Source organism: Heptranchias perlo, chromosome 19 (genome assembly GCF_035084215.1).
Source record: "Heptranchias perlo isolate sHepPer1 chromosome 19, sHepPer1.hap1, whole genome shotgun sequence".
Lineage (NCBI taxonomy): Eukaryota > Metazoa > Chordata > Chondrichthyes > Hexanchiformes > Hexanchidae > Heptranchias > Heptranchias perlo.
In genome coordinates, this window is record NC_090343.1 from 10,721,840 (window position 1) to 10,738,047 (window position 16,208).

The 16,208-nt window shown below is 42.7% G+C and overlaps 1 protein-coding gene across 2 annotated transcripts in view; it reads left to right on the forward strand.

Moving 5' to 3' along the window:
• Positions 1-15,695, forward strand: part of dhx35 (DEAH-box helicase 35) — a 52,610-nt gene extending 36,915 nt beyond the window's left edge. Inside the window, exons 15-22 of one of the 2 annotated variants that reach the window (XM_068000311.1) lie at positions 1,419-1,514; positions 3,975-4,069; positions 6,549-6,626; positions 10,280-10,409; positions 11,860-11,941; positions 12,688-12,759; positions 12,877-12,988; positions 14,756-15,695. In XM_068000311.1, coding sequence (XP_067856412.1) covers positions 1,419-1,514; positions 3,975-4,069; positions 6,549-6,626; positions 10,280-10,409; positions 11,860-11,941; positions 12,688-12,759; positions 12,877-12,988; positions 14,756-14,794 — 704 coding nt within the window. In that variant the 3' untranslated portion in view covers positions 14,795-15,695. Of the gene's footprint in view, positions 1-1,418; positions 1,515-3,974; positions 4,070-6,548; positions 6,627-8,654; positions 8,869-10,279; positions 10,410-11,859; positions 11,942-12,687; positions 12,760-12,876; positions 12,989-14,755 lie in introns of those variants that run through there. The other variant, XR_010966347.1, reaches the window with a different exon arrangement.
• The last annotated feature ends 513 nt before the right edge of the window (positions 15,696-16,208 follow it).

The window sequence follows — 16,208 nt, forward strand, 5'->3', positions numbered from 1 at the left end:
GTTTTGATGATTAGCTTTTTGGCACCTTCTGCCTGCGTAGCGAGGGCTCAAACACACACTTGTCAGTTATCTGATAACCAATTACTGACACTCCTTCTCGGGGTTGGGGGGAGAGACAAATGGAGTCTGTGACAAAATGAAGCCATTTTGTCATCATTTGATTGTCCATTAGTATTTTTATTGCTGGTCACAATACACACACTGGGTTAAGATCACTTGTTGCTGGCTGCTTCCTGCAAGCTATACATTATAGTCTGGCTAATATTCGCATCTCAGGGGCAAGGCAGATCCTTGCATAGTTCTGGAAGACCTTGATATGTGTGGATTTAATGTTCACACAATACCTGGGAATGAAACCCATCCAGTAATTAAAGTATTTGGCGCAGATCAATGAGTCAAGCCATTTCATCGAATTCCAAAGATGCAAAGTGCTTGACGTCTGGGACGAAGATGTGGATTGGGCTTGTGTTGAGGGCAGGCCAATGATTCTCTGTACTCTCTTTGATGGACAGCTCTGTGGCCAGGAACTTCCAATTATGGCCTTACAGTAGGCTTCTAGGACTCTACTCAGCAGTTAGTCTGAAGCCAGCAAAAAAAACTCCATCAGTGACACTATTATAACATTTCACCACACAAGAAATTAACAACTATGTTTTAAGGATCAATTTTATATTCTGGGTCTTGGTCAGAAAAGAATGTACATTTTCCATCTACTGAAGAAAAGGAGGCCATGTGGTGGCACAGGATCTATTCCGTAAGCCGGAATGCAGTGGCAAGGATTCACTTCTCCGTCCCTGGATCTTGCTACACTTACTTGGGAATTGGGCAGACAAAGCCACACTCTGGTCCATTGGGGACATGATACCCACCTATGGGGGAATCATTGACACTGAACCCAAGTAGTATATCTAGCATAAAACCACAAAAACATAACAGTATCCTTTTTCAGGGGGAGGTAGGTGGGATCTTTTTATGGCCAAATTGACTCCAAAGATGCAATACAGTGGAGTAACAGACTCTGAAAGTGCCCCAAACTCATTTAATTTATGATGCTTATAGCAAGACACTTTCATCCAATCTAGGCATGGTTTGAACCTAGACCTCAGAAGTGAAGATTAATGTTCAGTCTCATTAGGATGCTCAGTTGCCTGGAGAGAAAGCCCGTGATCCGAATCAGGCTGCTAGGCTGACTGACATCGTCATCGCATACAACTTTTCTGTTATGGTAGCTTATTGAAGGGAATAGGAGGCTCCATTTTATTTTTCAAAGTTAGTTTTTTTTGTGGGGGGGGGGGGGGGGAGGGGGGAATAAATTCATAATTAAATAAAGGAAATGATAGTCACACAGCCTTAGATATGTTTCCCAGTTGTTATATCACTTCATTAATTGCAGGATTTGTTCTGCATGCCATTTGCAGGTTTGAATGATCAGTGCCTGCTTACTGACCCCCTCGGTCTACGCATGGCTGAATTCCCTCTGAATCCTATGTTTGCTAAAATGCTGCTGGAATCAGGTAAGTCTCTGGGTCAAGATAATAAAGTGTGATCAGTGTGCTGATTAAAGTAGATTTCCTGTTTGAACAAGTTCCATAACAGCTTGGGGAGATAAAAATGAAGGTGTAAGGGATTAGAGATCTGTATTATTTTGAATCATAAAAAAGTTACACATTTTAAAATGTATTCATGGGAATTGGTAGTTTCCCACTAATGTTTAAAAGGTTTCCTTTATTTTCAACGCTCCTGTGAAGCGTCTTGGGACGTTTTTACTATGTTAATTGTTCACTATTCCAATGCTCTCCTGGCTGGCCCCACCATGAACTTGAGCTCATCCAAAACTCTGCTGCCCGTATCCTAACTCTCACCAAGTCCCGTGGACCCATCACCCCTGTGCTTGCTGACCTACATTGGCTGCCGGTCCGACAACGCCTCGATTTTAAAATTCTCATCTTTGTTTTCAAATCCCTCCAAGACCTCGCCCCTCCCTATCTCTGTAACTTCCTACAACCCTCCGAGATCTCGGCACTTCTCCAATTCTGGCCTCTTGCGCCTCCTCGATTTTCATCGTTCCACCATAGGCAGCCGTGCCTTCAGCTGCCTAGGCTCTAAGCTCTGGAATTCCCTCCCTAAACCTCTCCACCTCTCTACCTCTCTCCTCCTTTTAGAGGCTCCTTAAAACCTACCTCCTTAACCAAACTCTTAGTCACCTGTTCTAATATCTCCTTATGTGGCTTGGTGTCAAATTTTGTTTGATAACCCTCCTGTGACGCGTCTTGGGACGTTTTACTACATTAAAGGCGCTACATAAATGCAAGTTGTTGTTGTTGTAGAAGAATTGTCTGTTTTTCTGGCTCAAAGGAAAGACCCATCAAGACTAGTGTGTTATAATGTCACTTCAAAGGGAGTTGCCTGACCCTGCTGAGGTGGATTGTTTAACAAGTAACACAGGTGACCACCATTGTTAGTGCAGAGAATTGCTCATTTCACAGGTGTAAACATTACAGGGTTAATTTTAACCTAATCCTACCTGGCAGGAAACTAACAGGATTGGGTAGGCTGCCTGATTCACAACCCGGCCCTGTTTTGATATCCATCGACTTTTAATGGAAGCAAAATGGGGGTTTGGTACAGAAACATTCTGAACCAGACACTGCGATGTGGATGAGCGCAGTCTGATTGTTGTTTATTTTTTGTAAAGTTGTTGCTCGATCTCTCACCGGGGGGGGGCGGGGGGGGGACACATCTCTGCAGATGGCCAAACCTGACATTGAATTTGCAACCTATCATAGAATGACATATTACATAGAATGTACAGCACAGAAACAGGCCATTCGGCCCAATTGGTCCATACCGGTGTTTATGCTCCACACGAGCCTCCTCCCTATCAGCATAACCTTCTATCCCTTTCTCCCTCATCCCTTTCTCACCTAGCTTTCCCGTAAATGCATCAATGCTATTCGCCTCAACTACTCCATGTGGTAGCGAGTTTCACGTTCTAGCCACTCTCTGGGTAAAGAAGTTTCTCCTGAATTCCCTATTGCATTTATTAGTGACTATCTTATATTTATGGCCCCTCATTTTGATCGCCCCTATCAGTCTATGTCTAGTGCAACTGTGCCCCATTGCAAAGGATGCTTACCTTGAGATCCATTTCTAAATACAGAATGGAGAGCGAGTAAGTGTTTGAAAATGCAGGACTGATATTTTTTCAGGCCTGGTGAATTCTCTCTAAACACGGTGATGTTGTACAGAGCCAGTATTGCATGTGTATCTCAGGACCTATAGCCTGGCCTGAATGACCCAAGTAAATACACATCTTCCAACTTGCCACATAATGAGTCCCTGATTAGACCGCAGGAGGGAGGGGATGCTAGAGGGAGGTGGCAAATGAAAATCAGGCACTCCCTCACACAGCATGTCTCCGAGCAGCCCAGCTTACAAAAAAAACACTTGACAGAAGCTTGTTTCTTTTTAGTTTATTTAACAAATCAGCAATATTTCATCAGGACTTAGTAAACGTGGATGCAGTACAGGTTAATAAGAACATTAGGACTGCGGTACATTTGTTACAAGTGATACATTAATGAATATAAACTCATATATGTACATTGTCTGTATGCCGATTGCCAGATACTTAGAATTTTTTAACCTTATCTTTTCTGAAGAAGCTATTTTTTATTTTCAAAAAAGTACAATCACTTATTACCCAGAAATTATAACACAGAAGCAAGCCATTGCCATTGCACATTTTTGATTGTGCGGTGCTTGCAAGACAAGACCATTAAAACATCCAGGACAAGCTGAATTTGATTGGCAACTTTCTCATCCAGGAAATGGTACCCTGTGTGGGAGAGAGAAATCAGAATATGCAGGAGAGGGTTTTTTAAAAAATATCTTTGGCACATTCATTTGTGACATTGTGACTAGTACAGTTGTAGGTGACAATTACTAATCTTGTCCTTTTCTTTTAATTTGAGGAAACTTTGGGTGTTCACAGGAGATTTTGAGTATAGCGGCCATGATGCAGATACAGAATGTGTTTGTCGTGCCCCCGAACCAGAAAGGTCCAGCGGTAGGTTTGGAGGTTTTATAAACTTTCACATTTGGGGCACAACCCCCACCAATTTTCCATATTGAGCCCCTGAGAGTAGATTGGCTTTTGCACAGGAATAAAACAGCCATCTAACCTCGGGGACCAGATGTTTTATTCAGAAGAATGGGTGTCAGGTTTTAATGGATAGAGCTATAAATAATTTAAGGGCTCCCATGGTATATTTTTATTCATATACAATAGTTGTTTACTACAAGACAAATGACTGAGTGATACTTAGGTCTGACTCACTCCATAGGTTATTTTTCCATATGCCACCAACAATTGTGCGCCTTATGCACATGATACGATTTTATGAATTTTAAGTTTATTTTTATTAACAGTTACCCCGCCCCCCCCCCCCCGCCCCAATCCTCTCCTGAAGGTATTGACTCCTTGCTGGGGTGTGGTTTTACATGCACCAGATATCCTCCAGTACCTCACCCATTATTCATGTGTGTACCTTGGTTATTTGACTGTGGAGGGCACTACAGCCAATCTCAATTCTGTCCAATGTCCACACAGCACTATGGACAATTTGCCCCTCGCTCACATAAGGGCGCTGAGGTCTCTAGTAGCACTCCTATTGCATTCCCAGCTGAGGTCAGCTTAAGGGGATTGAATCCAGAATCTTCTTGGTCTCTGTGGTTCAGCTATTCACTTGATAAACTCACTGAGGCGTTGGCGAATCCCTTAAATTATCCTGAAGTTATAATGTAACAGAAGAGGTTCAAATCACATCCCAATCCATGACATCTATGTGCTTTATAAATATCATGGGAAGCTCACTGCCATGCATTTGTTATTTTATTTACATTTATAGAAGATTCTTTTTCTTCTTGTCTCTATGCTATGTTTCATGGTGAGTGTCTTTCTGAGGTTGAGGCAACATGCTGTAAAATCAGGCAGCTCAAGGATTACAGCATCACGTGACAAGTCCTGTGGATTTGCAAGGTGTCATTTTACAAGGGTTTACTGGTCTGCACACCACATAGTACCATAAATTCACTCCTCAGTACCTAGGGGACATAAGAGGAGGGCTGAGTGTTGTCTTCCTTGAGCTAGGAAAAAAGAATCTTCTGGCCCATTGGCTTTACATCTTTCATTTGTCCCATTCATAACTGACCAAAAGGTAGTTTAATACATGTAAACAATTTTACAACACCAAGTTATAGTCCAGCAATTTTATTTTAAATTCACAAGCTTTCGGAGGCTTCCTCCTTCCTCAGGTAAATGTGTTTAATGTAGTTTAATATAGTAAGATACATTACCTGCTGATTTTTATTTATGTTAAATTTCCCCGCTCTCCCTCAAATAAAAACTTCTAGCCAAAAAACAGGAGCAAATTATAATTTCCATTTTACAGCAAAAAACCTGATCTACTTCCCTGTCACGAATTTTGCTTTGTTTCAGTTTTAATTAAAGAAGCAGACATTGTCTTTTGATCCGAGGTCAAGGTGGTTTACCGATTTAAATTGCTGATGGCCTCATCACTGTAAATAGCAGAGGTTTGTTGTAATCTGAACAATACGACTGTTTGCTGTGAATGTCTGGAAGCTTGTGAATTTAGTGCATACTAGCAGACAAAAATGGATATTCCTGATAGGATGGTGTGAATTTTTTTTGAGCTCCACACTTGCATAAGTAAATATATTACTATACCTGTGCACATAGCATTTTTCAACACCTTTTCCAGCAAGTAACAGAGGCTTTTTCAAAACCGAAAACATTCTTTCAAAGGATAATTAAGCTGTTATCAACTTTATTCAACATATCTATATTTTTATGCCTAACATCGTAAGTATTTGTCAAATTTTTGAGTTTCGTATTTTTATTTAACTCCATGTTATATTAAATTATATATTTGTTTTATCCTGTAAAATCTGCTCAGAGTTTTAATGTTGTCATTCTGAAGTGAGATTGATGGTGTAACAAAAGACTCCATTAAATTCAGTAAGCAGATTACACAAGAAGGGTAATCATTAATCCTGCAAGTGCAGGTTGCAGAAATAGGAACATAGGAACAGGAGTAGGCCATTCAGCCCCTCGAGCCCATTCCGCCATTCAATTAGATCATGGCTGATCTGTATATTAACTCCATTTACCCGCTTCTGGTACAGCTTCTGAATCCTAAGGGACAAGATCCACTTACGGGAACCACTGTGAAATTGTTAAGAGAGAAAACAGCTATATAAAACCTGAAGGTGTAACAGTTGCTATAATCAGTTGCCAGGACTTCCGTACAGTAGTGTTTGTAAGTGGAAGAATACAGGCCAGAACAGAGTGTTTCTGGGTGTATGTGTGGTTGGGGGTGGGGGGTGGGGGATGGGGGCACGAAGAGATGCTGAGGCTTTAATTTGGTTGTGGTGTTTCACCTCGGGCGTGTTATCCGTTCCTGTGGATTATTTTGCTTCAGTGCTTGGTGTATATCTTACTGATTTTTTAAAAATTCCTTTTCAAGGCCAGAGAGCACAGGAAGTTTGCAGTCGCCGAGGGAGATCACCTCACAATGCTGAACGTCTATGAGGCCTTCATTAAGGTTTGAATATCGCCTTTGGGTGTCTAGATCACAGCATAGAATGTTACAGTACAGAAGGAGGCCATTTGGCCCATCGTGCGTGTGCTGGCTCTTTTTGAAAGAGCTATCCAATTAGTCCCATTCCCCTGTCCTTTCCCCATAGCCCTGCAAAATTTTCCCCTTCAAGTATTTATCCAATTCCCTTTTGAAAGTTATTATTGAATCTACTTCCTCCACCCTTACAGTGCATTCCAGATCATAACAACTCGCTGCTTAAAAAAAATTCTTCTTATCTCCCCTCTGGTTCTTTTGCCAATTACCTGGTTACTGACCCTTCTGCCACTGGAAACAGTTTCTCTTTATTTACTCTATCAAAACCCTTCATGATTTGAATACCTCTATTAAATCTCCCTTTAACCTTCTCTGTTATAAGGCAAATAATCCCAGCTTCTCTAGTCTCTTCACGTAACTGAAGTTACAGAATTTGTACCATACCATGTATAAACCAATAGAAAGTTTTTATGAGCCTACGTTATACTTAAGAAAACTGAGGAATAATACCAATATAAATCTTTGGCCTGGAATATTCATTTCTCAGAAATAGTCACTGAATTAGGGCTCCCATTATGGCCTTGTGGGCCAAAGCAACGCCTGATGTTGCACTAAGCTTTGCAGACTAGATGGTCCCAGATTTGATTGCAGGTCTGTGCTGAGTTACCTGATCTCAGCTGAGGCTTCAGTGCCCTTTTGCTAAGAAACGGTAAAAAGGCAACCAGTGTCCCAACTTCTGTTTATTGCCCAGCGAAACCCTTACTGAAAAGTGCACGTGCGTCACTGTCATGTGAGAAAAGAATCAGGCTCAGAGGTGATATTCCCCAGAGTCAAAAGGTCTGCCAACACTCACTGTCTCTGCTCACGCATGAAGATTGGCCACTCGGGCGGGGTACAGGATGGCTGCGAGTGTCTGTGGAACCATTTCCCAGCAATGGAGCCAATGGCTTCAGGAGAAGAGGGGAAAAAATTTGGGAAAGAAAAAAAGGGTGAGTCGCTTACATCAAGAGAATCCAGGTCAGCATCATTGCAGGTTGTCCCAGGTGACTTGTTGCAGTACCTTTTTAATCGATTGGGAAAGAAAAGTTTTTTCAGTCAATCACTGGATATGTCCCTGACAACCAGACGCCAATGAGTAAAGCTCCAGGCGCCTGCAGTGTGGCCTCTTTTCATCACTCCGCCATTGTCGGCCGTTCCTTCAGCTGTCATAATGTCAGTCGTGACTCAATGGGTAGCATTCTCACCTCTGAGTCAGAAGGTCGTGGATTCCAGTCCCACTCCGGAGACTTGAGCACAAAAAATCCAGTACAGTTCTGAGGGAGTGCTGAACTGTCGGGAGATGCTGTCTTTCGGACGAGACGTTAAACCGAGGCCGCGTCTGCCCCCTCAGGTGGATGTAAACAAGATCCCATGGCACTATTTCGATGAAGAACCGGGGAATTCTCCCCCGTGTACTGGGCCAATATTTATCCCTCAACCAACATCACTAAAACAGATTATTTGGCCATTACCTCATTGCTGTTTGTGGGACCTTGCTGTGTGCAAATTGACTGCCACATTTCCTACATTGCAACAGTGATTACACTTCAAATAGTACTTCCTTGGCTGTAAAGTGCTTTGGGACATCCTGTGCTGGTGAAAGGCATTATATAAATGCAAGTTCATTCATCATTCATTCATAGGCCCTAAACTCCGGAATTCCCTCCCTAAACCTCCCCTATTTCTCTCTCTCCTCTTTTAAGACGCTCCTTAAAACCTACCTCTTTGACCAAGCTTTTGGTTACCTGTCCTAATATCTCCTTGTGTGGCCCAGTGTTGAATTTTTTTGATAACGCTCCTGTGAAGTGCCTTGGGATGTTTTACTGCGTTAAAGGTGCTATATAAAGGCAAGCTGTTATTGTTGTTGTAGTATTTGAGGCAATAGTGATGTGAGACAGCTGTCTGTCCGCACTGGTCCATTATAACTGAGTCAAAAGTAAATAAATCTGTTCTAATTAGGGACGTGACTGCATCGAAAGGAAGCTGAGAGCTAAACCTGACGAGCAAACTCTTCATTCCTGGAGCTGTGATACAAACATACCTCACGTCTATCCCGTTTTAATTGGGATGTCCCAACATTAACCATCACCACTGAAAAGTGGCAGCGACATGCTATACTCCCAAACTGGAAAAGTCAGCTGAATTCTACAGGAAGCCATTCTCCTACTCCCAGGTGCCTCCCTTTGAATACATTGTAGGAGGTATGGATATGCTACCTAGCACAGTGGAGACCTCAATGGGGAAATGGAGAGACTTATGATACAGCAGAGAGTAGAGGACTATGGGTTTGCGAGAGGAGATGAAAGAGGGTGTAACGGAGTTAAAGTAAGAACAGAAGATGCTGGAAATACGGTACAGGCCCATTACAACGAGTTACATCGAAACTACAGTACAGAAGCGGGCCATTCGGCCTGTTTGGTCTATGCTGGCGTTTATGCTGCACGCGAGCCTCCTTCCTCCCCACTTCATCGAACCCTATCAGCATAACCTTCCATTCCTTTCCCCCTCATGTGCTTATCTAGCTTCCCCTTAAATGTATCTATGCTATTTGCCTCAACTACTCTTTGTGGTAGCACGTTCCACATTCTTACCACTCTTTGGGTAAAGAAGTTCCTCCTGAATTCCCTATTGGATTAATTAGCGACTATTTTATATTGATGACCTTTTGGACTCTTCCACAAATGGAAACATTTTCTCTACGTCTACCATAACAAACCCTTTCATTATCTTAAAGGCCTCTATCAGGTCACCCCTCCGCATTCTGTTTTCTAGAGAAAAGAGCCCCAGCCTGTTCAGCCTTTCCTGATAAGGATATCCTCTCAGTTCTGGTATCATCCTTGTGAAACTTTTTTGCACCCTCTCCAATGCCTCTATATCATTCCCATAAAGAGATCAGAGATCTGGAGACCAGAACTGTGCACAATACTCCAAGTGTGGTCTAACCAAGATCCTATACAAGCTTAACGTAACTTCTCTGCTTATCAATTCTATCCCTCAAGAAATGAACCCCAGTGCTTGATTTTCCTTTTTTATTGCCTTATTAACCTGCGTCGCTACTTTTAGTGACTTGTGTATCTGTACCCCAAGTTCGTTTTGCTCCTCTACCCTGTTTAGACTCTTATTATCCAAGCAGTAAGTGACCCCCCCCTTGTTCTTCCTACTAAAATGCACCACCTCACACTTATCTATATTGAAGTTCATTTGCCAATTACATGCCCATTCTGCAAGTTTATTAATGTCCTCTTAAATTTTGACGCATTCTTCCTTTTATATTAACTACACCCCCCAATTTGGTGTCGTCCCCATCCATAAAGAGAAAAGACCGGTTAGTTCAGACGTCAGTCCTGATGAAAGGTTTGCACCCAAAACATTTTCTTTTTACAGATGCTGACTGACCTGCTAAATGTTTTCAGTTTCTTTTTACCTCACAGAGCTAGAAAGGAGCAGGCGACCTTTTTCCATTCCTACCCTGTTATGTTCTTAAATTCTTTTTTTTATTTTGGAGCATAATCGTGCTACTGCTGTCCAAGATGAGTTAAAGGTTGATGCTGTCAATATTAATATATTTTCTTTGTTTGTTCCAGCACAATAAAAACTCGCAGTGGTGCCAGAAGCATTTCTTAAACTACAGAGGACTTGTTAGAGCCACAACAGTCCGGGAGCAACTGAAAAAGTTACTTTCCAAATTCAGAGTGCCCAAGAAATCAAGCGAAGGTACCCTGGTGTATTTGAAATTCCTTATAGTGTGCAGAACTGATTTTTGTAGTTAAAGGCCTACTATTGTGCTGTCGGCTAGTTGTGCAAAAACAATAGTTAATAACAGTCGGAAGTGGCTGCACATGTTCCTGTGGCAATTATATCAGAGTATTGTGTCTGCTGTCAGTGAGGTTTGGTTCTCCACCGCTGATGGGGCTGTTGCTGAATTTATTTATTCAGACTTGGAATAGTACAGCCGCCAGCCTCTGGCCCAGTTTAAATAGTGAGAAATCCCTTTCACAGATGTATTTTTTTTTGCGGTGTGTGACCAGTTGATAGGAGGAGTATAAGAAAATTCCAGGGTAGCTTTTTTATTTCCTCATGGTGAAGCACCTGGCTCCTATCTGCCGCTTTCCCCATCTTAACCCCAACAGCTAGACTAATGTCAGGAACTTACGGTGTGCAGTGAACTATAGGTGCAACTCTACACTCACTCGGTCTGTGGTGCAGTCAATGTACTGCACTACTGACCCCTGAAAGCACCTGTAATCCTAATAGATTCCTGGTTTAACTCTCCAGGTCATGGTAGTGAAAGTATGTTACAATATCAGACTGAAGGACATCAGACATATCCGAGATTGATATAGTGCAGGGTGTTTCACTATTGCTTTGATTTAGAATTGTGAGATAGTGACAATCCCTATGGTCACATATCAATCTCTAACTCCTTGCAGTATGATACCGAAAAGTTCCACATGTCAACCCTTAAGTGTAAGAGCATACGGTCTTGCGTTTGTGTATCTTAATTCATATCATGCAAGAATTAAATCATGAAATGGTATTCAACTATTAAATTATTGCAAAATGTATTCCTACTGGCTCCTATGTATGAAAATGGTGAAATTAAAGATTACAAGCTGCTGTCAGAGCAGTGACCCAGTCCACTCCGCTCCGATCTCAGTCCATTCCAGTCGCAGCCCACTCCGATCCCAGCCCACACCAGTCCCAGCCCCAGTCCCAGTCCCAGCCCCAGCCCCACTCCAGTCTCAGCCCCACTCCAGTCTCAGTCCCAGTCCCAATCCCAATCCCAATCCCAGCCCCAGCCCCAGTCCCAGCCCCACTCCAGTCTCAGTCCCAGTCCCAATCCCAGTCCCAGTCCCAATCCCAGTCCCAGTCCCAATCCCAGTCCCAGTCCCAATCCCAATCCCAGTCCCAATCCCAGTCCCAGTCCCAATCCCAGTCCCAGTCCCAATCCCAGTCCCAGTCCCAATCCCAGTCCCAGACCCAGCCCCACTCCAGACCCAGCCCCACTCCAGACCCAGCCCACCACAGTCCAAGTGCCACCTCTCAAACCGGCTCCTCACTTTCAAATGTTTAAACTGAACGGAGCTTTGGTAAAGTTGCCTGCTTCTGTAACCGTCCGAAATTAGAACTGTCCTGCATTACGTGCGCCCTTTTCTCTTCTCAGGTGACCCGGATCCCATCCTGCGATGTATAGTTTCTGGGTTCTTTGCGAATGCTGCAAAGTTTCATTACACCGGATTCTACAGGTAACAATGAGGCAGCTTTTCCCACAAGTTTTTAATTCTTTGCTGTCATTACCTTGTAATCCTCTTTAAGGTATCTAACATCCCTCACAATAAGTCAGTCTGATATAATGCATATTTCACATGAATCGCACCCTGATATACTGCGTACTTTTCATTGTAACTCTCTTGGACAGACCCCCACCCCACGCCCCTTTGTGAAACATGCTGTTTTTGGCTCTGTCTTTAAAGACAAAAACAGATTTTTAAAGACCCACTCTATGAGACTTTTCATTTAACCCTCAAGGAAGGCCTTGTTGCTACAATTAGCCTTAGTGTCTCAGTTAAAATGGAGAAAATGAGACCGAGTACCCATTCCTGATCACTATCTCGTGGCCCCACTGGAGGTGCATATATGTGACAGTCAGGTGAGGACAGGATTGAGCTCAGCTCTCATACCCCTGTGATTGAATAATCTGCCAATACTTATTGTCAAGACTCACACATAAATAATGACCACTTGGGTGAGCAGAGTGAGCACCTTCTGGAGAGCAGGAGAAGAGAGAGATTTAGTGAGAAGAAAAGTTCTTTCTATGACCCTCTGTAACAGCCTTATAATGAGGTGTCCATTTTACAGCACTCTCCATTATAATTCACAAAATAATGCACACTCTGATATCCCCTATACCCTTTACTATAACATTCTCCAGTACAGACTGTATGTATAGGCATATATGTAAAAAAACCTGAAAGATCTTTATTCTTTATAGGACCATTCGGGATGACTATGAGCTTCATATTCACCCAACTTCTGTATTATACGGTGAGAAGGAACCGCAGTGGTAAGTTTGACTCCATGATGATTATTGCATAACTTTTTTTTAATGTAAGTTGTGAAATAAAAGTTGTGAATTTCTAAACCACTCATTGTCACGTTCCAACTGGACCTTTGCCATCAGGGTTGTGTACAACGAGATCATCCAGACATCCAAGTACTTTATGAGGGATGTGACCGCAATCGAGTCTTCGTGGCTGATAGAGCTAGCCCCGCACTTCTATCAGCAAAGAACTGTAAGTATCCACCTACTTCACGTTTTGTTGTAGCACACCCTATTACTGGAAGATGAGCTGCAAAAACAGAATAGTTGGCTTGGATAATGAACTATAAAACTTAACACAATCAAGAGGCTCCGATGTCATAAGTTACAAGAGCGATTTATGATGCCACATCTGAACCCAGAAATAGTGAGTTACAAAACTGGAACATTCCAAATCAAGTCTATCTTTTTAATAAAATATATACGCAATCTTCCACTTTGAAAGTGGATGCTAAGAGGCTGTTTCCCCTGGCTGGAGAGTCTAGAACTAGGGGCCATAGTCTCAGGATAAGGGGTCAGCCATTTACGATGAGGAAAAATTTCTTCACTCAGAGGGTTGTGAATCTTTGGAATTCTCTACCCCAGAGGGCTGTGGATGCTCAGTCATTGAGTACATTCGAGACTGAGATCGATAGATTTTTGAACACTAAGGGAATCAGGGGATATGGGGATAGGGGCGGGAAAGTGGAGTTGAGGTCGAAGATCAGCCATGATCTTATTGAATGGCGGAGCAGGCTCGAGGGGCTGTATGGCCAACTCCTGCATCTATTTCTTATGTTGCAATTTGGATGCGCTTTTCCACTACCATTCAACGAGAAGAAGGGAGCCTACATTTGTGTATCGCCTTATCTCATCTCCAGTATGTTTCAAAGCGCTTCACAGCCAATGAATTGCTTTTGAGGTGTAGTCACTGTTGCTGTGTGGGCAAATGCAGCAGTTAGTTTGGTGCATTTGGAAAATGATATGAAGGACCAGTTAACCTAATTTTTGTGTTGGTGGTTGTGGGAGGAATGTTTGCCCTTTTTCTTGCCAGTTTTGCCCCATTGCTCCCCTGAAGGAGGGGGTGAAAACTGGGAAGAAAAAGCCAGAAAAATACAAATGTCATTGAGTATTGTCAAATGTCTTAGTTGCCTAGCTTGCTGGGGTACGATTAAAAGCACTGGGCAGAGTAACTCGCCAGAGTGGCCTTTGCTTATCCGTGAGCCTTGACAATAAATTTTGGTTGGCTATTGGACTATGGGGGCATCATGGTCAAGCTCTATCCTGCCTTTACCTGATGACCACACCCGTGCACTTCCAGCAGAGGTCACAATCTAGAGTGGAAACCCTGGCCAGTTTTCCCTTGCCTAACCCAGACGCACTGAAACCAATCATTGCACCCCATTGTCACCCAGCTGAGATCAGTTAAGTTAAACTCAGATTGGAGATAGAAACTGGCAAAAGATTTCTTTTAATCTTTTACGTACATGAATGACAGAATGACTGATTTGGGAAAGGCGTCAAGTAACTCAGCTATACAGAGCAAGAGGTTGCCAGCTTGATTCCCAGTTCATAATAGCAAAGGAAGAACTTGCATTTACATTGTCTCTTACGACATCTCTCAGACATCCCAAAATGAATTGTTGGCCTCGGAATCCCTTAACTAGGGAGGGAAAAATCACTCTCTTGATTGCTATCTCATGACCCCTACTGGAAAGTACATGTACATAGACATTGGGAGGGGATGGAATTGGGTTCAGTGATGACGCTGCTGTTGAATAGCCTGTTAATGCTCACTCAGTTCATAACCTGAAGAATGGCCACTTGTGTGAGGAACCACAGGGCACCCGTGGAACCGTACCCGAACAGGAGCAACTGCCTTCAGGAGAGAGAAGGGGTGGAAACTGGCAAAAGAAAATCCTTTTCAGGAAGTAAACCTTTATGCGGCTAATCTTATTTCTATTTTGTTGTTTGTTTTCAGCCCATTTCTCAGATGGCAAAGAAAGCTCGAGTTACCTGATGATTTGTTCCTGAGATTCCACTCACACCTGCAAGTGACGGGTCAATCAGCTACTTGCGAAGCCAAATTGTATTTTATTTCCCCATCTGTTTGTGAATGAACTTCGATGCAGCTTATACCATCAGATTATTTATTGGGTAAAGCTAAAGCAGAGTTCTTTTAGGTGTCCAAACTGCGGGTCCATAGCCCTGGCAATAAAGAAAAGAAAGAACTTGTATTTATGTAGCGCCTTTCACAACCTCGGGTGGCAGTCCAGCCATCAAAGGCAAAGCACTCCGTTCTATTCACGCTTAAATCTCTTATTTGCTGGTTTGTCCTGTTTGATTTTTATGGGCCTGAAAGTTTGGAGATGACATTTTTTTTTAGCACTGTTGCCTCATTTGAGCATAAATCCTAAATCAGAACACCAAGATCTGCTAGTTTCAGCAAAGTGAGATATGTACAAATTAATTGGGAGCATGGATTTAAACTCACTCTATACATGGTCCCTGAGCCTCCATGGTGCTCACTTATCTAGTCAACAGGACATAAAGCTTGAACATCCCTTTTTAGATCAACCTATATACAGTGTACATAGTCTCTAACTGACTCATTCTGTGTCCAAGCTGTGATGGTGAGAATATTGTAGACTCTAGTGCAAAGTACCTTTTAAAAATGTTATTAGTTAGGAAATAAAAACACCCAGGTACTGAAATCAGGGCTTCCACAGTGATCCATGAGTGTTCACAGCCACATTAAATGCATATTTTCTTGTTCATTGTTTAATCTTCAGCTTCTTCTGTGAAGAATAGTGCTTTCAACTACCATTGTGAATGCATGTGTTGACTTGTACATTGTAAGCATTCCTGGCTCTGACATGTTCCTTTCTATCAGTTTTTTTTTAATATAGCAAATAAATCCATGTCTTAAGTTCTTGTGCAGTTCTTTACAATTCATTCAGGTTGTTCTGTGTAGATGTTAAGAGCGATGCCCACGCTGCACCAGAGTCCAAGACCATTCCCTTCTACTTCATGAGAATTTCCCTTCCCTGCTAGGTTGGTGATGGAAGAGGTGCCCAGATGGGTTTCTGCTTCAGAAAGGATGTTCAGACTGTGACCACCTCGAATCGCAGGCAATTCAGTCCTATTTGCTAGGGGGATAGAATATAAAAACAGGGAGGTATTGCTGCAGTTATATAAGGTATTGGTGAGACCGCACCTGGAATACTGCATACAGTTTTGGTGTCCATACTTAAGAAAAGACATACTTGCTCTCGAGGCAGTACAAAGAAGGTTCACTCGGTTAATCCCGGGGATGAGGGGGCGGACATATGAGGAGAGGTTGAGTAGATTGGGACTCTACTCATTGGAGTTCAGAAGAATGAGAGGCGATCTTATTGAAACATATAAGATTGTGAAGGGGCTTGATCGGGTGG